The sequence below is a fragment of the Phallusia mammillata genome, chromosome 6 (assembly GCF_965637545.1).
Source record: "Phallusia mammillata chromosome 6, kaPhaMamm4.hap1.1, whole genome shotgun sequence".
NCBI classification, from domain to species: domain Eukaryota; kingdom Metazoa; phylum Chordata; class Ascidiacea; order Phlebobranchia; family Ascidiidae; genus Phallusia; species Phallusia mammillata.
Genome location: NC_137257.1, coordinates 13,639,232 through 13,657,824, shown reverse-complemented (window position 1 = coordinate 13,657,824; position 18,593 = coordinate 13,639,232). Strand labels below are relative to the sequence as shown.

General features: G+C 45.0%; 2 protein-coding genes across 2 annotated transcripts; both read left to right on the top strand.

The window, feature by feature from the left end:
* Window positions 1-6,726: 6,726 nt before the first annotated feature.
* Window positions 6,727-10,375, top strand: LOC145232378 (uncharacterized). The gene has a single exon (XM_080096991.1). It carries the CDS (start codon window positions 7,311-7,313, stop codon window positions 9,042-9,044), a length of 1,734 nt encoding a protein of 577 aa, XP_079953117.1. The 5' UTR covers window positions 6,727-7,310; the 3' UTR covers window positions 9,045-10,375.
* Window positions 10,376-11,517: 1,142 nt separating this feature from the next.
* On the top strand, window positions 11,518-17,885 carry LOC145232386 (uncharacterized). The gene has a single exon (XM_080096998.1). The coding sequence runs from the start codon at window positions 12,552-12,554 to the stop codon at window positions 14,073-14,075; it is 1,524 nt and encodes a 507-aa protein (XP_079953124.1). The 5' UTR covers window positions 11,518-12,551; the 3' UTR covers window positions 14,076-17,885.
* The last annotated feature ends 708 nt before the right edge of the window (window positions 17,886-18,593 follow it).

Genomic DNA, 18,593 nt, shown 5'->3' with positions numbered 1-18,593 from the left:
CCCCGACAAAGGAAAGGAACTTCAGTATCCGGAGGGCGGCACCTCGGGTGCCCCCGACAAAGGAAAGGATCTTCAGAATCCGGAGGGCGACACCTCGGGTGCCCCCGCCCCTCCTGGCCCAAGGCCACAACGAAACCCGCCGCGGAAACCAAAGAAGAGCGCGGGAGGCACTTCGGGTGCCGCAGCCAAGAAACCCGGGGCGACAAAGAAGCAAACCCCGCGGAAATCTGGGCCCACACCTGATCCTGAGGGTGGTACCTCGGGTGCCCCCGACCCTACCGGCGGGAAAACAGGGCCCAGATCCCCGCCAACACAGGATCCGGACTTGGATTTATTGGACAAAGATTTGGATTTATTGGCCCACCCGGCTGAAGACAAAGAAGTGGATTTATTGGCCGACCCGGCCGAAGAGAAGGAAATCCAACTGAAAGAGGGAATCCTCGAAGACCTTTTGGAAGCTGCAAGAGACCTCTCTGACTCCAGCGGAGAGGACAAGGTACCGGTACTTAATAAGCGTGATAGGTCGTCGTCGAACTCTGGCGATGACCGAAAGCGGGCCTGTTTTGAAAATTTTCACAATATCGTTTCGTGTGAGTGCGGGCAGGACACGCTTCTATCTAAAGAGGGAGAAGCCATAACTTGCCCGGGTTGTAAAAAGTGCTACATTAAATGCTCGTGTGGCCATGCTCATCCGTTAGGGGATGGGCAAGGTAGCCAATGCTCTGAGTGTAAAACGTTTTTCCCCATGCACGCTCTTAACTATACCGTTTAGGGACTAGAAGCGTTTTTTTTGATACACCGTTGTAACACGCCAATATCAATAGTCATGGCGAATTTCCTAAAAATAGCCACATTCAACGTCGGGGGGATGGCCGATCCAGCTAAGCGATCCGCTGTATTGTCATCCCTCCGGTCGTTAGACGCCCACATCATTCTCCTCCAGGAGACGCATAGTTCTCCCGTGACGGAGGGTGGGTGGTGCGTCGAATGGGAGCCGAATAAAGCGATTTTTTGGTCTTCTCTTTCGGGGGCCCGATCGGAGAACGGAGTCGGGATCTTGCTAAAGCATAACGCCCTTAGCTTTGTTTCTCACTCTGGGGATGGGAACGGTAGAATTTTGGCTGCCGACATTAGACTTTACCATTCAATCATACACGTCGTAAACGTGTATGCCCCTAACCGTACCGAAAGCACTCCCTTAAGGAATGCTTTCTTCGACTCCCTTTACACCTACACCTACTCGAGGCATCCCACTCTCTTGGCCGGTGATTTCAACGGTGTGCAGGACCCAATACTTGAGCGTTTCCCCCCCTTACGTGGTAGTAACGAAAAGTTGTCAGGTCTTATCGCCCTTGTTGAGAACCTCCAGTTGTCGGATTCCTTCCGAAAGCTGTACGGCAACCGTATTTTTTACACACGTAGACAACATAACACTCAATCACGTCTAGACAGATTTTACATTTCACCTCATGTGCACCCCATTTCGGAATTTGGCACACAAAATTCACTTTCAGACCACGACATCATAACACTACAGATTCGGACAGAGCCTCAGCCCCCTAGGGGGAAGGGGATCTGGAGGAATAACACTAGCACTTACACAACAGACGCCTTCCAGGAGGAACTTGAACGCAGGTGGGCCTTGTGGCGAACGCTACAGGTCCCCTGCTTCAAGGATAAATTCTCTTGGTGGCTCGACATGAAACACCGCATTAAATTAATGAACATAGCACACTCACAACAGAACAGACAACAGGCAAACACGGAAGCCAAACAGCTTGAGGAAAGGGTTACGGCTATTTGGGGGCAATTGGCAAGGGACCCTACCCTCCTCCCCGAATACCTCTCTTTAAAACGCCTTTCGGCCAACACCCAGCGACAATCTGCTCGCGCCAAAATTTTAAAATCCCAAGCTTCCTGTTTTGACCGCGGTGATCGGGGTACCAAGGAGTTCTTTCAGCGCTTCACTGAACATAGATCTAATACTGGTATTGTTAAACTGTGTGATGATTCCGGTCGCCACACGGAAAACACTAACGAGATGCTTAACATCGCCCACACCTTTTACAGTAAACTTTACACGAAACGCCCTACATGTACAGCAGCTCAGCAGCACTTCCTGCAACACGTCACCCCTAAACTTGACTCGAATGATGATACACTAGGTAAGCCCATAACGGCTGAGGAAGTGCTGAACACAATTATGCAAATGTCGTTGGGGAAATCCCCTGGACCCGATGGCGTCAGCGTCGAGTTTTACCGCTCGTGCTGGCGTATCATTGGCCAGGATTTAACTGACGTCATTAATACGATACACTCGTCGGGAACCGTCCCGGACGAGATGAAACGTGGCACAGTTACTCTAATCCATAAGAAAAACGACACAACACTGCTGAAGAACTACCGCCCGATCTCGTTGCTTAACACTGACCTTAAAATCTACACCAAGATTCTGGCAAATCGCATGCGCGCGCTCCTGGACAAGGTCTTGCACCCCCAACAATTTGCTGCGCCCGCCCGTCGAATTGCCGACGCCACTGTTTTGCTGAGAGATCTCTATTGTGATGCGATAGAGCGGGGCACAGATGCTTTCATTATTTCGCTCGACTTCGAGAAGGCTTTTGATTCAGTTGACCATGAATGGCTTTATTCGGTTATGACTAAAATGTGTTTCCCCGAACACTTTGTAAAACTAGTTCAGTCACTTAACACAAACGCGCAGTCGAATGTTCTAGTTAATGGACACCAAAGCCCGCTGTTCACTGTGGGTAGAGGAGTGAGGCAAGGGGACCCCCTGAGTCTCTTCCTCTACCTAATCGCCGCAACCCCTTTCTCACTAGCCCTTACGGCAGACACAAGCGTCCGTGGCATCGACGTACCTGGGAGACACGTGATCAAGTGCCCCAGTTACGCCGATGACACAACCCTCACCCTGACGCATCCCTACTCTGTTACACGTGCATTCCAGCATCTCGAACTCCTTTACTCGGCCTCTGGACTAGCACTTAATGTGTCGAAATCCAAAGGCCTCTTTACCAAGCCAAATCCCCCATTGGCTTCTTTACCACCTCTTGAGTGGACGTCATCCCACATCAGTCTCTTAGGGACCGTTATCGGCAATGCCGGTAGCGTAACCGAGAGCTGGCGTGCCCACTATCGCACATTCCGTTCCTCTATGACTTACCACACTCGGTACATACTCACCTGGAATGCCAAATCATTAATCTCTAAATCCAAACTTTTACCCCTACTCACTTACCAGGCCTCGACATACCCTATCCCCAACTCCCTTAGGCGAAGGGTGAATAGCGCGTGCGAGGTGTTTATGACGAACAACACGAAACTGATCATACCCATTGACACTCTGGCACTCCCTTTTGACAGAGGAGGCTACAACGTGGCGAACTGTCCACTTTACTGCGATCTTTTCTTTATGCAGCCTATATTTTCCTACTGTAGACATAGATTGAACGACACCCCAACCTCCCCCGGTATGGCCATGGTCGAGTATAACATCGGACTACAGCTCTCCCACCGGTTTGATCTGCGCTTGCGCAACAACCATCCCCATGCTGTTAGTCCTTCACCTTTCTATAGTAAAACCCTATCTCTTATTGAAAAATATAATTTAACCTTTGACCAACTCGTCCGTGGATCCATCCGTACCCTTTATCGGTTAATAACCTGTTCCCAAACGAATATCCCTGGCGCGGGCGGCTCTCAAGCGTCCCACGACCGTCGCTGGGGCAATGTTCACCACCCTATCCTCACCAACGCAATGAAGTCGTTCAACTACAGAACTATTTGGGATGTACTACCCGTATCCTCCAAATTTTTTCAATTTTCTCTTGACCCAACCACGTTGTGCCAATTCTGTGGGAGGAGCCCAGAGACCTCCACTCACATTTTCACCTCGTGTCCCGTACTCTCCCCGGTACGGGACTACATACAACGCCTTACAAACCGTATTACACACACTGACACCACGCTCTGCGGAGACATGATCATAAAACTTATCATTCCACCCAACATTGAAATATTTACAGAGCACCTAGTATACATCTTTACACTCACTCGGCACCACATCTGGAAAGCCAGAAACCGCATAAAATACGAAGACAGAAAAATTTTACCTCATCACATAATTTCTACCATTAAAAAAGCTATTGCACATCGACTTGCAGTCGAAAACAATAGGGTTGACACAACACATAAGGATATTATTCAAGACCTCAGGGATTTGACGGTGTAGCAGACTAACGCTTCTAGGGACGTCTCCGGTTGTCACATAAAAATCCGATCTCAACCAACCGTAGGAACTAATTTGCATAAATTCCAACTTCGACGACCTGCTTAATTTTGTTTCGCCATTTTGTTTGTTTCTCACGCACAGCCAAATTTTTTACACTAATTCCTTTTTTCCGTTACTGTATTGCCTTTTTTTTTCTATTCACCCTGCAACTCCTAAAGACAACCGAGAGCGTCATAGATTAACATCAAACATCCCCAGTTACTTTTTTTTCATTGACCCTGTTTTGAAAAATTTTGTTTCCATTTACCGTATTTATTTGCTGCAGGCCCGCAGCGCTTCCACCGAGTACTTGAACAGTGTGCATATATGCACGCCACAAACGACTAGTGGCGAAACCATGGTGACTTGTGCGCCATGCGTATTATTCAATTAGGCAGCGGTGTCCGGACCGCGTCGAAACGATTTTCGCTTTCGAGAAACCCCGATATGGAGTTCTCAGTTTCATAAAATACGATACTTTTGCATGAATTTGCTTTCTACTTCTCTCTTTTCGCATCCTCCCAGGGTCAAGCATATCCACCAATTGTGGGGAGCGACGACCCTGACTTTGTATTTTCCATTTCTTAACAGTATAGTTTCTTTTGTTTCCCCCTCCCGATAATTCCCACGAGAAAAAGCCCACAATTTTGAACCGTTGCCCACTACCATTGAATAGTCTAGTGGTAACGGCGTAAGTCCCGTAATAAACAGATCACGGGTTCTAATCCTGATCTTCCCCCTAAAATTAATGTTTGAGATCGGTAGTGTATGCAATGCTCCTTTCTACCTTCCCTCTTTGCCCTTCTCCCAGGGTCAATGCATACCCGTCGTCGGCGGGGAGCGAAGACCCTGTCTTTTTGCCTTACAATTCTCAACCGTTTTTGTTTTCTTGCGTGCTTCACGTGACCCTTGTTTGTTTCACTCTCTATTTTCTCGTGCGTGTCTCTTGTACTACGATTTTTATGTCGTGTACCGGTGACGTCATTTTTTTTTTGTTTTTTATATTCGTGCGTGCGTGTTTTATTTTTCGTTATTCGTACTACGATTTCTATGTCGGGTACTCGTGACGTCTTTACCTTTTTCTTTTCACTTCGCGCCGCTTCTCGCAGGGCCCAAGCATATCCGCCAAGGCGGGGAGTAATGGCCCTGGCTTTCTTCTTCTCTTATTGACCAACCCCGAGGGGTAACGGCACCGCGTTGTCAGGCGTGACGTGCCCGAAATTCATCGGCCTGATGATTTCGTTGTTTGTTTTTATTATCGCATTGAGTTTTTCGTATCGCTTCGTTTATTGGCGTTACAATAAACAAAAGATGCCACTTCGGTGTTACTTTTTTCGACTTTAATTATTTCAAATCGGTTCCCTAACGCTGCGGACGGTTGGTTGGTTGGTTTTTTTTTATTACCCATTAGAAGTGTTGCTGGGCCTCACACAAAGTCGTGGGGGCGCCAATGAGGCTCCCCGTGGTGCAGAAGTTGAGCTGAAGCGCACAGCTGCACGGACTGGTCGGCTAATTATGTTCGGTAATTATGCCAGACCTGCAGGCCCCAGCAAGTCGCGCCTGAGCCAACCCGGTAATTACCGGGTGGCTACCACACCTATGTGCTTGCAATGCTCCGGATAAAGTCACCATGAACAGGTCTGCGCAAGTGGAAAACACGCCACAATGTTCTAGTAGCACTGCACAAAGTTAGTATCACATTGTTTTGGCCACTACTTTGCTCTAGTGGACATATCATGCGCGACACCGACTGACTGGGGATTTTTTCTTGCCATTTCACTCGTAAAAATAACCCGTGTCTTGAAATGAAGCATGTACGGGCTTCAGGTAGCCGCCTGTTACCTTATAACAGTATTCTATTTGAAAAGGTAAGATTTCACGATTTCAACACTTCGGTGTTACTTTTTTTCGACTTTAATTATTTCAAATCGGTTGCCTAACGCTGCGGACGGTTGGTTGGTAGGTTTGTTTTTTTATTACCCATTAGAAGTGTTGCTGGGCCTTACACAAAGCCGTGGGGGCGCCAATGAGGCTCCCCGTGATCCAGAAGTTGAGCTGAAGCGCACAGCTGCAAGGGCTGATCGGCTAATTATGTTCGGTAATTATGCCAGACCTGCTGGCCCCAGCAAGTCGCGCCGGAGCCAACCCGGTAATTACCGGGTGGCTACCACACCTATGTGCCTGCAAAGCTTCGAATAAACTCAAAATGAACAGGTCTGCGCAAGTGGAAAACACGCCACAATGTCACAGTAGCACTGCACAAAGTTAGTATCACATTGTTTTGGCCACTACTTTGCTCTAGTGGACATATCATGCGCGACACCGACTGACTGGGGATTTTTTCTTGCCATTTCACTCGTAAAAATAACCCGTGTCTTGAAATGAAGCATGTACGGGCTTCAGGTAGCCGCCTGTTACCTTATAACAGTATTCTATTTGCACAAGGTAAGCATCAGGATCGTGCCTGTGCCCCTTGCTGACTCGAGGCAAACAGCAAACTAAGCCAATAGGTTTGTACGCGGATCTTGCCCGAGGTTGGAAGCAACTTAGGTTGGCTCACCACGAACGCTAGTTGGCTCCGAAAGTTGGCTCCGATTAAGTTGGCTCCGGATCGTTACTGCCCTCCTTTACCTCCCTTACCTATTCCTTTACCTACCGCAGTTGCCCGTTGGGCCCTTGTCAGGGCCACCAACACTAGGGGCGTTGAGAGAATAACTGCTCCCCCTTACCCATCTTCCCTGCGTGCGCACCACAAAGGGAAGCCCTTCCCCAAACTCTACCACATCGAATTGCGCGCCCTAGTGGACGCAAGTCGATTTCCCTTCACTCACTCCCTCGCTGGCCATCTGCAGGAGGGAGTTCCCCTGAACCCCATACGACTGTACCTAGACTCGCCACTCCCGGCCCTTTTCAGGGCCCCTGCTGGGAACGGGTTTAGTCAGTCTGCGTCGTCCCGCAAATAAGCGATTGGGCTCATTTGCATAAATTGTGACGTCACAGGTCGAAGTCGACTTTGACCATGACGTCAGCACCCCAAACGTCCACCCCGTGGAACAAGGTGGTCAACCGAGGTCTTCCGCGCAGGGCCATGCCGGCCTTCAACAGGGAGACTGAGGTTTTGGCCAAGTTACCTGAGAAAAAGTCGAGGCTCTACATTTACAAAATGTTAGAGAAAATCCAGTTTCCCGTGAGGGATCTGGAGGGCATAGTTGAGCGCCGAGGTGGCCTCACCGACTTCACGTGCAGAACGCGTGAAGGTGCGTCAAAGTTGGTTGAAAAAATGAAACGGCTGAGTGCCGTCGAGTTCGTCCGACTCTACGATCAAGAGTGGACGAAGGTGATCATCAGAGAGATTCCCCCGCGGCACCCCGTGGAAGAGATCCGCCAATACCTAGCGAGTAGGCATGGTACAGTGAGAAAGGCCGAGAAGTTGAAGGACCGTTGGGGCCTTCAAGACGGACAACGGTCGTTCGATATCAAAACGACCGAACTCAAGCAAAGGCCGATTGGGCCGAAAATTCGAATCGGAGGCTTGGCCTTCCAGGTTGAATACGATAATCAACCGCCGCAATGCTACGTGTGCCGAGAGTTCGGTCACATGCGGGACACGTGTGAGCTTTTTCGCTCAAGGGAGGAAAACTTCCCGACACTAAAGAAAGTGCCGGGAAGAGAAGCACAAGGTACAAACGAGCCCGAGGGCGGCACTTTGCAAGCGCCAACCTCGCCGATACTCGTTTCAGGGGGCGCCGCCTTGGGCGAGCCCGCCTCGCAACATCGTGATCTAGAGGACGGCACCTCGGGTGCACTCGCCTCAGATTCCCCGGTTCCTGAGAAGTGTGCCCCGGGTGAGCTGGACACATCGCCTCGAGAATTGCAAATCGATACCTCGAGTGCACCAACTTCGATCCGCGGGGATCCAAAGAGTGGTACATCGGGTGAGTCCGATGCACCTCTGCGGCAAGCAGAAAGCGGCGCCTCGGGTCCGCCTGACCAACCCTCGCGGGATATGGAGAGTGGAACATCGGGAATTCAAACCAAGGATCTTCAGTATCCGGAGGGCGGCACCTCGGGTGCCCCCGACAATGGGAGCCTTCAGTATCCGGAGGGCGGCACCTCGGGTGCCCCCGATAATGGAAACCTTCAGTATCCGGAGGGCGGCACCTCGGGTGCCCCCGATAATGGGAACCTTCAGTATCCGGAGGGCCGCGTCTCGGACGCCCCCGACAAAGGCCTCACGCATCCAGAAGGCCGCGTCTCGGACGCCCCCGATAAAGGCATCACGCATCCTGAGGGCCGCGTCTCGGACGCCCCCGCTAAAGATGGAGCACCTGGAACAAGCGGAATGGAGACACCCAAGAAGAACCCCTGGGATGGACTTCCGCTGGGAGATCCCGCGTTCATACATGAGTTAAGAATTTTATCTAACTCTACGCAAATAAGTACAAGTAGTACTGAGGAGGAAGTGAAAGAGTTCATAAAACGAATGCACTCCTCCTCCGACTCTTCAACATCGAGTGCGCACTCCAGCAAACGGCTGCGAGTGCAAACGCCTAATTCCGCCCCTTGTGAATGTGGACGCGATGTCCACATTTCACCAGACAAGGGAGACGGCTATTGTGAAGGTTGCGCAAACTATTTTTGTCGATGCAATAGCTGTAACACAATTAATAACTTGGCGGAAGAATTTTCCACAACTTGTACGATATGTGGAAATCTTGTACAACCACGAACACCTGGTAATATAACGTGGTGATAGTTCTTTCTAAAACAATATCTTTCAGCTCCCTTTTAGCGTCTTAACTTTGTACGTTAGTTGCGCCTTTTTCTTGCAAGTCTCTGATTGGTTGCATAACGACCAATACAGAGCCTGTTTATTGTCTCTAGTGACCCTAGTTTTTTGTAACCTTGTACAACTGTTAGGCCGTTTGTTGTAAGTCTCTGATTGGCCGCATAACGGTCCAGTCACATAGGGCCTTTACTAAACCTTTTTGTGTATATATAGCGCTTGTCCGCGTTACTAGACGCGTCCCTCGACATGTTGTCCAATGCTAATTTCTGATTGGCCGTGAAATGGTCCAATCAACTAAGTCTTAGCTTCGAGAGTGTAACTCTGCTGCTGGTTTTATGGTTAGAACATGCCTCTGATTGCCTGCTTAACGGACAATCATACAGGGCATTTTTTTTAGCTCCTTTATGGTGGGACCCAAAGTCTGTGCACCCTAATAGATTTTCGCACAATCGTTACCTATTTGTGAATGACCCTCAGGCCTATACATTTTCTCCTAGTGGATGAAAAAACAGGAGTGGACCTGCTTGTTCCACGCAGTGAACGCCCCTCGTTTTTATTCTCCTGCTCCTCCTTTAATGCGTAGTTTACCTGCGCGCCCCCTGTAGTCGTGTTGTAATGTGATGACCCGTAGTTTACCTGCGCGCTCCCTGTAGTCGCGTCGCGTTGGTTTGCTTGTAGCGTTTCGCGCTTTTCTTTGCCTTGGCCGCAAAAGAATCTGTCAGAAACCTGATTGGACAACGTTTAGACCAACCAGATCCTGTAATGCGCAGTTTACCTACGCGCTCCCTGTAGTCGTGTTAAAATGTTTTTTTCTTTTTGCCCTTATGCGTCGTGCTGCGCATTGTCTTCCAAACCTCTGATTGGCTGCCTGATGGACCAATCCTACAGAGATTGGAAGCTGTATTGTATTATCGTTTTCTGTCCTTTGTCGTTTTTGTGTACTTATGCGCTTTAACGCGCATCCCTTTCCATGTCTCTGATTGGCTGTTGTATGGGCCAATCATACAGGGCCTGGAAGTTGTTTTGTGTTTCCATTATTGTATTTTTTTTCGTACTCTTTTGCGTTCTCATGTGCATAACGCTCCAAGCCTCTGATTGGCCGCCCGGTGGGCCAATCAAACAGGGCGTTCTTATTTTCGTCTTCCGAGTGTTCCCTTTTCTTAAGCGCCATCGTAACTTTCGTTCTGTATGAACATGTTTTGTTTCTCTATCCTTTGTTCATCCGCTATCAACCCCTTGTGGTAATTTGTTCGTTGTTTTAAGACATGTCATGTTTTATTGTGCGACTTGGTGCGCCAATACAAAAAGATTGTTACTTTTTTTCGACTTTAATTATTTCAAATCGGTTGCCTAACGCTGCGGACGGTTGGTTGGTAGGTTTGTTTTTTTATTACCCATTAGAAGTGTTGCTGGGCCTTACACAAAGCCGTGGGGGCGCCAATGAGGCTCCCCGTGATCCAGAAGTTGAGCTGAAGCGCACAGCTGCAAGGGCTGATCGGCTAATTATGTTCGGTAATTATGCCAGACCTGCTGGCCCCAGCAAGTCGCGCCGGAGCCAATCCGGTAATTGCCGGGTGGCTACCACACCTATGTGCCTGCAAAGCTTCGAATAAACTCAAAATGAACAGGTCTGCGCAAGTGGAAAACACGCCACAATGTTACAGTAGCACTGCACAAAGTTAGTATCACATTGTTTTGGCCACTACTTTGCTCTAGTGGACATATCATGCGCGACACCGACTGACTGGGGATTTTTTCTTGCCATTTCACTCGTAAAAATAACCCGTGTCTTGAAATGAAGCATGTACGGGCTTCAGGTAGCCGCCTGTTACCTTATAACAGTATTCTATTTGAATAAGGTAAGATTTCACGATTTCAACACGTTCGGTGTTACTTTTTTTCGACTTTAATTATTTCAAATCGGTTGCCTAACGCTGCGGACGGTTGGTTGGTAGGTTTGTTTTTTTATTACCCATTAGAAGTGTTGCTGGGCCTTACACAAAGCCGTGGGGGCGCCAATGAGGCTCCCCGTGATCCAGAAGTTGAGCTGAAGCGCACAGCTGCAAGGGCTGATCGGCTAATTAGGTTCGGTAATTATGCCAGACCTGCTGGCCCCAGCAAGTCGCGCCGGAGCCAATCCGGTAATTGCCGGGTGGCTACCACACCTATGTGCCTGCAATGCTTCGAATAAACTCAAAATGAACAGGTCTGCGCAATTGGAAAACACGCCACAATGTTACAGTAGCACTGCACAAAGTTAGTATCACATTGTTTTGGCCACTACTTTGCTCTAGTGGACATATCATGCGCGACATCAACTGACTGGGGATGTTTTTCTTGCCATTTCACTCGTAAAAATATCCCGTGTCTTGAAATAAAGCATGTACGGTCTTCAGGTAGCCGCCTGTTACCTTATAACAGTATTCTATTTGAATAAGGCAAGCATCTGTCTACCTGTTCAAAAGAAAGAAAGAAAGAAAACAAAAAAGCAAAAGAAAAAAAAAAGAGACAAAGGTAACCCTTGCACGTTTTTGGTGTGTTTTAACTGTTTCACGTGTTTTTCTTTTGTGTGCACGTTTTGACCTGTGCTGCGAGCTAGGCAGTTTGTTTATTTAGAACCTTTTTGTCAGTCAGCTAGCGGAACCTTTTTTTTTTGGGCGCTTAGGCGCCCCTAGTGTTTTTACTTCTTTCCACCCTTCTCTTTCGGTAAACCAATAAACGCTAGTTCTCTCCTCTTTTAGCCTTTTTTTTTCCTAAGTAAAACGTAACTCGCCTTCTAAAGGCCTCTACCCGGTTAACGACCCCTAGTGTTTTATCTCTGCCCTTTTAACTGCCTTTTTTTTCTGTGGCCCTTTTAACTTTGCCCCTAAGGCCCTTACGCCCTCTAGTGTTTTAACCTTTTTTCTTACGTAACTTTTGCCCTTAAGGCCCTTTGGTTTTTTTTGTAATTTTTTGGTCTCTTCCTGCTCTCTGGCGCCACCCCCCTGACCCCGCCCTCCTGACAAGGAGCGGCGCCAGCGGGTTTGCGTCACAGAGCCCTTTTTTCCTTTGTGTTGTCCTTTTTTTGTGAGGTCAAGCCCCACTGATTGCCTGCCGGCTATCGCTGGGACTTCCCCTCCCCCTAGGCAATCAAGAGTTGTTTGATTGTCTTTGTCCTTTGTTTTTTTTTCGTACGGTTGATTTTTGACTTTCGGGGATTCCCCCTTCCTGTAAGGGAATTCCCCTATTTTGATACCTCGCTTTCGCGCGCCCGACGCCAGCTCTCAAAAACCGGTACTTCCCCAAACGCGATACTCACAACATAGAAATCACCAACTTTTAACTTTTTTAAACTCTACCCCTTTTAACGAAAACAGGCCGCACCCTTGTCGACCAGCCTTAAATAAATTCAAATAACCCCCGAGTCATCGGTATTTCCTTTTTTTATTTTTTGTTTCCATTTTACAAATTTTTCACGTAACAAAAAAAAAAATGCCGCAAGAATACTGCGACGAATATCGATCACTACACATTCAGGTCGTCAGTGAAGAATGGATACCCTTTGACATTTTTATGTTAGTTTTCGAACCGGGCAACCCTTTAGAAAAATATAAAGAAGCGTTGGTTGCATGCAGATCAATTAACAGAAAAAGCTCACTTTTCAAAATAACCTTCGCCGAAAAGAACACTGGAGACATCGCAAGACTTCATAAAGAACTTAAAAACTCTGTCAGATGGACTGACCGAGCCGAGTCGATAATTCTTCAAAGCTTTTTACCTCCAAAACCACTTACCAGACTCACACTTTTCCCAGTTCCAATAGAATTTAAACGTAAACATTTCGAATCAGCAGCAAGAAATATGGATTGGGGCCACTACAACAAGCATACCTTTTTAACATACAGAAAATACCCAAATATCTTCAATAGTTATGTGCATCTGTTCTTGGAAGAGGTAGTTTTAGAAAACATCCCGATACAAGTTAAAATGTTTGGCCACGACGTACAAATTGCAAAGCCAGGGGAGTCTTTCGGACCCGCATGCAGCACCTGCAAAGAGCGTGGGCACTGGACTTCCCAGTGCCCTCGACGTTTCACTTGCAGACTCTGCTATGAATCTGGACATACACAGAAATTCTGCCCACTCAACTCGCCCATAGAATCATCATCACCAGGCCCATCTTCTTCAGACGATGAAACCGTAAACCGCTACAATAAAGATTTTCCAAAACTACCGAAAAACCAAAAAAAATCCACACCAAAGGACACTTTAGACAATAGGCAAAAACCAGAAGACCTTACAAACATTGTCATCCAAGAAGAACGAAAACAGAGAAAAAAAGAAAAATTCGACGAAAATATAACTCTCGACAAAAGCCTAGGACTGGATCCATCACCGTCAACTACATTACAAGGCATTCCCGAAGCACCAGAACCCCCTCCAGACAAAGAAAATAAAAAGGTCCAAAACAAAGAACCGGAACCCACTCAAAAAAAACCACAGAACGACCCCTCCCCAACTATTCTCATCGACGAAGACGAGGATTCGGCCAAAAAACTTCATCCCAAACAAATCCAGTTTCATTCATCCTCTTCTCTTTCCAACTACGGCACCCCTATCTCACCAGAAAATAAAGATCAAAAAGCAAAAACCGGACAAGAAGTAACAAAAACAACAACTGAAACCCAGAATAAACCATCTACGGACAAATCCGCACCAGAAATAATACCTCCACCCTCAATCTTTTCAACATCATCATCGGAACCTCAATCCACACCTGAGTCTGACAAGCAAGTAGAAAAAGCTGGTACGAGCAAAGGAAAAAATGGTAGCACACTATCAAAAACTGGACAAACCAAACCATTATCCTCCTCGGCACCATTTACCCCACATAAGGACAGAAGTCAAGCAAACAAGAGAAGAAACACAAGTTCAGACAAAAAGAAAAAGAAGAAGAAAGCAAAGACAAAAGGAACTCCCCACCCCAATAAATCGCATTCACGCTCTTGGCATTAAACGTAAACGGACTTGAGTCGAACTTAAAAAACGTATCTAATTTTCTCGCAACCGATGACTCTGACTCGGACATAATTCTAATACAAGAAGTACATTTAATTGACCAAAACATTTTTACAAATTGGGCCCAAAAACAAAATTTAGACTTTTACTTTAACTCCAATTGGAAACATGAAGCCCAAAATGTACCCAAAAATAAATTTGACGGCACCCTCATTCTTGTTAAAAAATCTTTCTCCAACAATTTGGATATTAAGCATGAAATTGTGGTAGACCAACGCATTCATAAGATTAGCTTCTCTACAAATTCCCAATTTTATGAAATAATCAACATTTATCTCCCATCCGGTGCACAAAACATCAAAAATAGAATTGACCTTTTTAAAGCAATTTTCGCAAATACCAATCAAAACCACTGTAAAATATTAGCCGGCGATTTCAATTTTGTTGAAAGTAAATTTGACACAATCAACCCAAATTTTAGATTAGAAAAGGATGCAAAATTATGGACGCAATTATGTAGACAACATGGATTTATAGACTGTTTCCGCTTTAAATACCCAACGAAAAAAATCTTCACACGAATAACCGCACGCGTCTCAACAAGAATAGACAGATTTTACTGCAATATCCAAATGCTACATCAACTAAATTCGGCCAAACACACCAACTATCCATACTCCGACCACAATTTCTCACCCAACATCTCGATAATTTTAAACAAGCCAAAACGATGGGGAAAACCCCTGTGGAAACTTAACTTGTCCCTCTTAGAAAACCAAGAATACACCGACTTAATAAATAACCTAATACTCGACTTTGAAAACGAAAAAGACCGCTTCTCTAACCCGTTTGATTGGTGGGAAAACCTAAAAAAGAAAATACGCAAAAAATCGATCTCGTTCGCAATTAATTTGAAACGAAACGAAAAATTAGAAAACCAAAAAATACAACGAGACTTTGAAGACCTCATGGCAATCTTATCCCCCACGAACCTGGATGCCAACTTAAAAATTTTAGAACTCCAGAAAAAAATAAAAAGCAACGCTGAAAAACTTTTATACGGCGCAAAAATACGAGCAAGAATTAAAGATTATTGCAACGATGAAAAACCGGACAAATCCTTTTTCAGTACCGAAGTTGTTAAACAAGAAAAAGCAAGCATTCGCCTACTTAAAATTAATGGACAAGAAGTTACCGACCCCGAAGTAATTTTGCAAAACGTACACCTCTTCTACTCTAATCTCTGGCAAAAAATTAACGACACCACCGATACGGCCCAAAATTTCTTTCTATCGAATCTAAAAAACTACCCCGATCAACCATTAGATGCCCCAATCTCACTCAAAGAATTAGAAATAACCAAAAACGCCATGAACAAAAACTCATCCCCTGGAAACGACGGAATCCCCATCGAAGTCTATTCACATTTTTGGCAAAATCTTAAGCAACATTTAATTGAACTAATTTACAATATTTATTTGGCAAAACAGCTCCCTCCCTCATTAAAAAACGCAGTCGTCAAACTAATCCCCAAAAAGAGCGACAAAACTTTAATAAAAAACTGGCGTCCAATATCCCTTCTAAACGCGGACTATAAATTAATTAGCAAAACAATCGCCCGACGTCTTCAAAATGAACTTAACGATAAATTATCACCGGAACAAAAATGCGGATTAGATAAACGATATATCCAACACATACATTATAATATAAAAGCAGCAATAGACCTGAGCAAAGAAAAACAAAATCCTTTAGCCCTTATTATGCTAGATATTGAGAAAGCTTTCGACACCGTGGACCACAAATTCATGCTTAAAGTATTAAAATCTCTAAATATAAATGAATACACTCGCACCTGGATCCAAATTTTGTATACGAATATTAATAGTAAAATAAATGTAAATGGCAAATTAACTGATGAAATCAAAATAAATAGAGGAGTTCGACAAGGGTGTGGCCTGTCTATGCTCCTTTATGTGGCTGTGGCAGACACGCTAATTCGTGCAACAAATATAAACCATCAAATCAACGGAATCAAATTTGGCAAGACCGAAATTAAATTACAACAATATGCTGACGACACAACCTTTCTCATATCAAATAAACAATCGGTTCTCGAAATTTTTAAACTTATGGACTTATATCGTAAAGCCAGCGGTCAAGCAATTAACCAAAGCAAAACAGAAATTATTGGCATATCACAAAATTTACGCGACGAATTAAACTTTGTATACCCCGACTTCACAAAAACCAGCGCCAAAATACTAGGACTCCACTGCACAAACAATCATTTCGACCCATATTTAAATTGGAATCCAATTCTCCAACAAACCAAACACATTACATCCATTTTTTCGGCCCGCAAATTATCAATTTTCGGAAAAATATCCATAATTAACACGTTAATTTACCCAAAAATCCTATTCACTGCAAGAGTTATAAATCCCCAGCCAAAACATATCAAAGAAATGAAAACCGCAATATTCAAATTTTTCTGGTACCCCAAAAAAATTGAACAAACCAAACGAAACAAATTAATAGCTCCATATGATAAAGGCGGAATCAAATTCCCGGACTTAGAAACGAAACTCAATGCATTAAAATTAGAAAAACTACGCGACCTGTTAACAACCCCAAAACCAAACGAATTGTGGCAAATCTGGGCAATTTACAATTTAGGCACAAAACTTAAACTGATCAACCCAGCTTTATTTAATAATTCCAGACCCAACGCGTTTACACCAAATAGAGAGTGGCAACATATCTACAACCTCTACTTAAATTTACTTGAATACAACAACGATTTCGAATGGAAAAAATCAAAACTTCGGCACTTTTACTTCGAATTAGTTAAATCAATAGACATAGACACCACTCCAGCACACCTCGCAGATTTCAACTGGAGAAGTGCCTTGTTCCGTTCTAAAGGATCAAGGCACTTCTTCAACAACCAAGAAAGACAATACGCATATTTCGCGATCCAAAAATCGTACAAATGGGGAGACTTTTATAGAAAACATAATTTAAATATAATGCCCAATCGTAAAATTCGGAAAACGCGCTGCAAATTTTGCCGCAATAAAAATGATAACATCACGCACCTTCTAATTGAATGCCCAACCACAAATTTAATAACTAACTTCCTACGCGACCTGGTCCAAAATAATTACAACTTTAATTTTGATCCCAATAACGATCTAAAACTCTATAATCACTTTGATTCGGACATCCCGCTAATTGTTATTAAAGCAACAGCAATCTGGCGTAAAACAATAATCAAACAAAAACAAAAGCTCGACTTTCTAAATTCGTATGCCGAAAATCCACCCGCCTTCGCAAAAAAATTAGCAGAAAAAATTTACGCATCCCTGAAAAATGAACTTGAAATTTTTACGAAACAACTTGGCGAACTAACAATTGAATTAAAATTTGGAATAAATACTGATCAATAAAACAAACAAACAGCCACATAAAGGAGAAAAAAATACACATATCTGTTTTGTACTATTTGTACTTGAATATTATACTCGCACAACATGTAATAAACTTTTTTTTGTGTATGATTTTTATATTTTCTGTTCTCTACTGCCAGCTCGCGGCGTTTACTTTATGTACTTTTCAGTTTGCAAGGGTTACCCGTTTTTTATATTATGATATGTTCTCTATGATTTGTTTGGTTATTTATGTTTTGTTTGGTTGCATATAGTTTTTCCTTTATATAGGAAGGAGACGGCATTACCTACCGTTTTTTTTGCGGTCGGTCGTCACTGGTTGAGGCGGGGCGGGGCCTCTACATAATTGAAAAAAAAAAAAAAAAAAAAAAAAAAAAAAAAAAAAAACACTTCGGTGTTACTTTTTTCGACTTTAATTATTTCAAATCGGTTCCCTAACGCTGCGGACGGTTGGTTGGTTGGTTTTTTTTAATTACCCATTAGAAGTGTTGCTGGGCCATACACAAAGTCGTGGGGGCGCCAATGAGGCTCCCCGTGGTGCAGAAGTTGAGCTGAAGCGCACAGCTGCACGGACTGGTCGGCTAATTATGTTCGGTAATTATGCCAGACCTGCAGGCCCCAGCAAGTCGCGCCTGAGCCAACCCGGTAATTACCGGGTGGCTACCACACCTATGTGCTTGCAATGCTCCGGATAAAGTCACCATGAACAGGTCTGCGCAAGTGGAAAACACGCCACAATGTTCTAGTAGCACTGCACAAAGTTAGTATCACATTGTTTTGGCCACTACTTTGCTCTAGTGGACATATCATGCGCGACACCGACTGACTGGGGATTTTTTCTTGCCATTTCACTCGTAAAAATAACCCGTGTCTTGAAATGAAGCATGTACGGGCTTCAGGTAGCCGCCTGTTACCTTATAACAGTATTCTATTTGAAAAGGTAAGATTTCACGATTTCAACACTTCGGTGTTACTTTTTTTCGACTTTAATTATTTCAAATCGGTTGCCTAACGCTGCGGACGGTTGGTTGGTAGGTTTGTTTTTTTATTACCCATTAGAAGT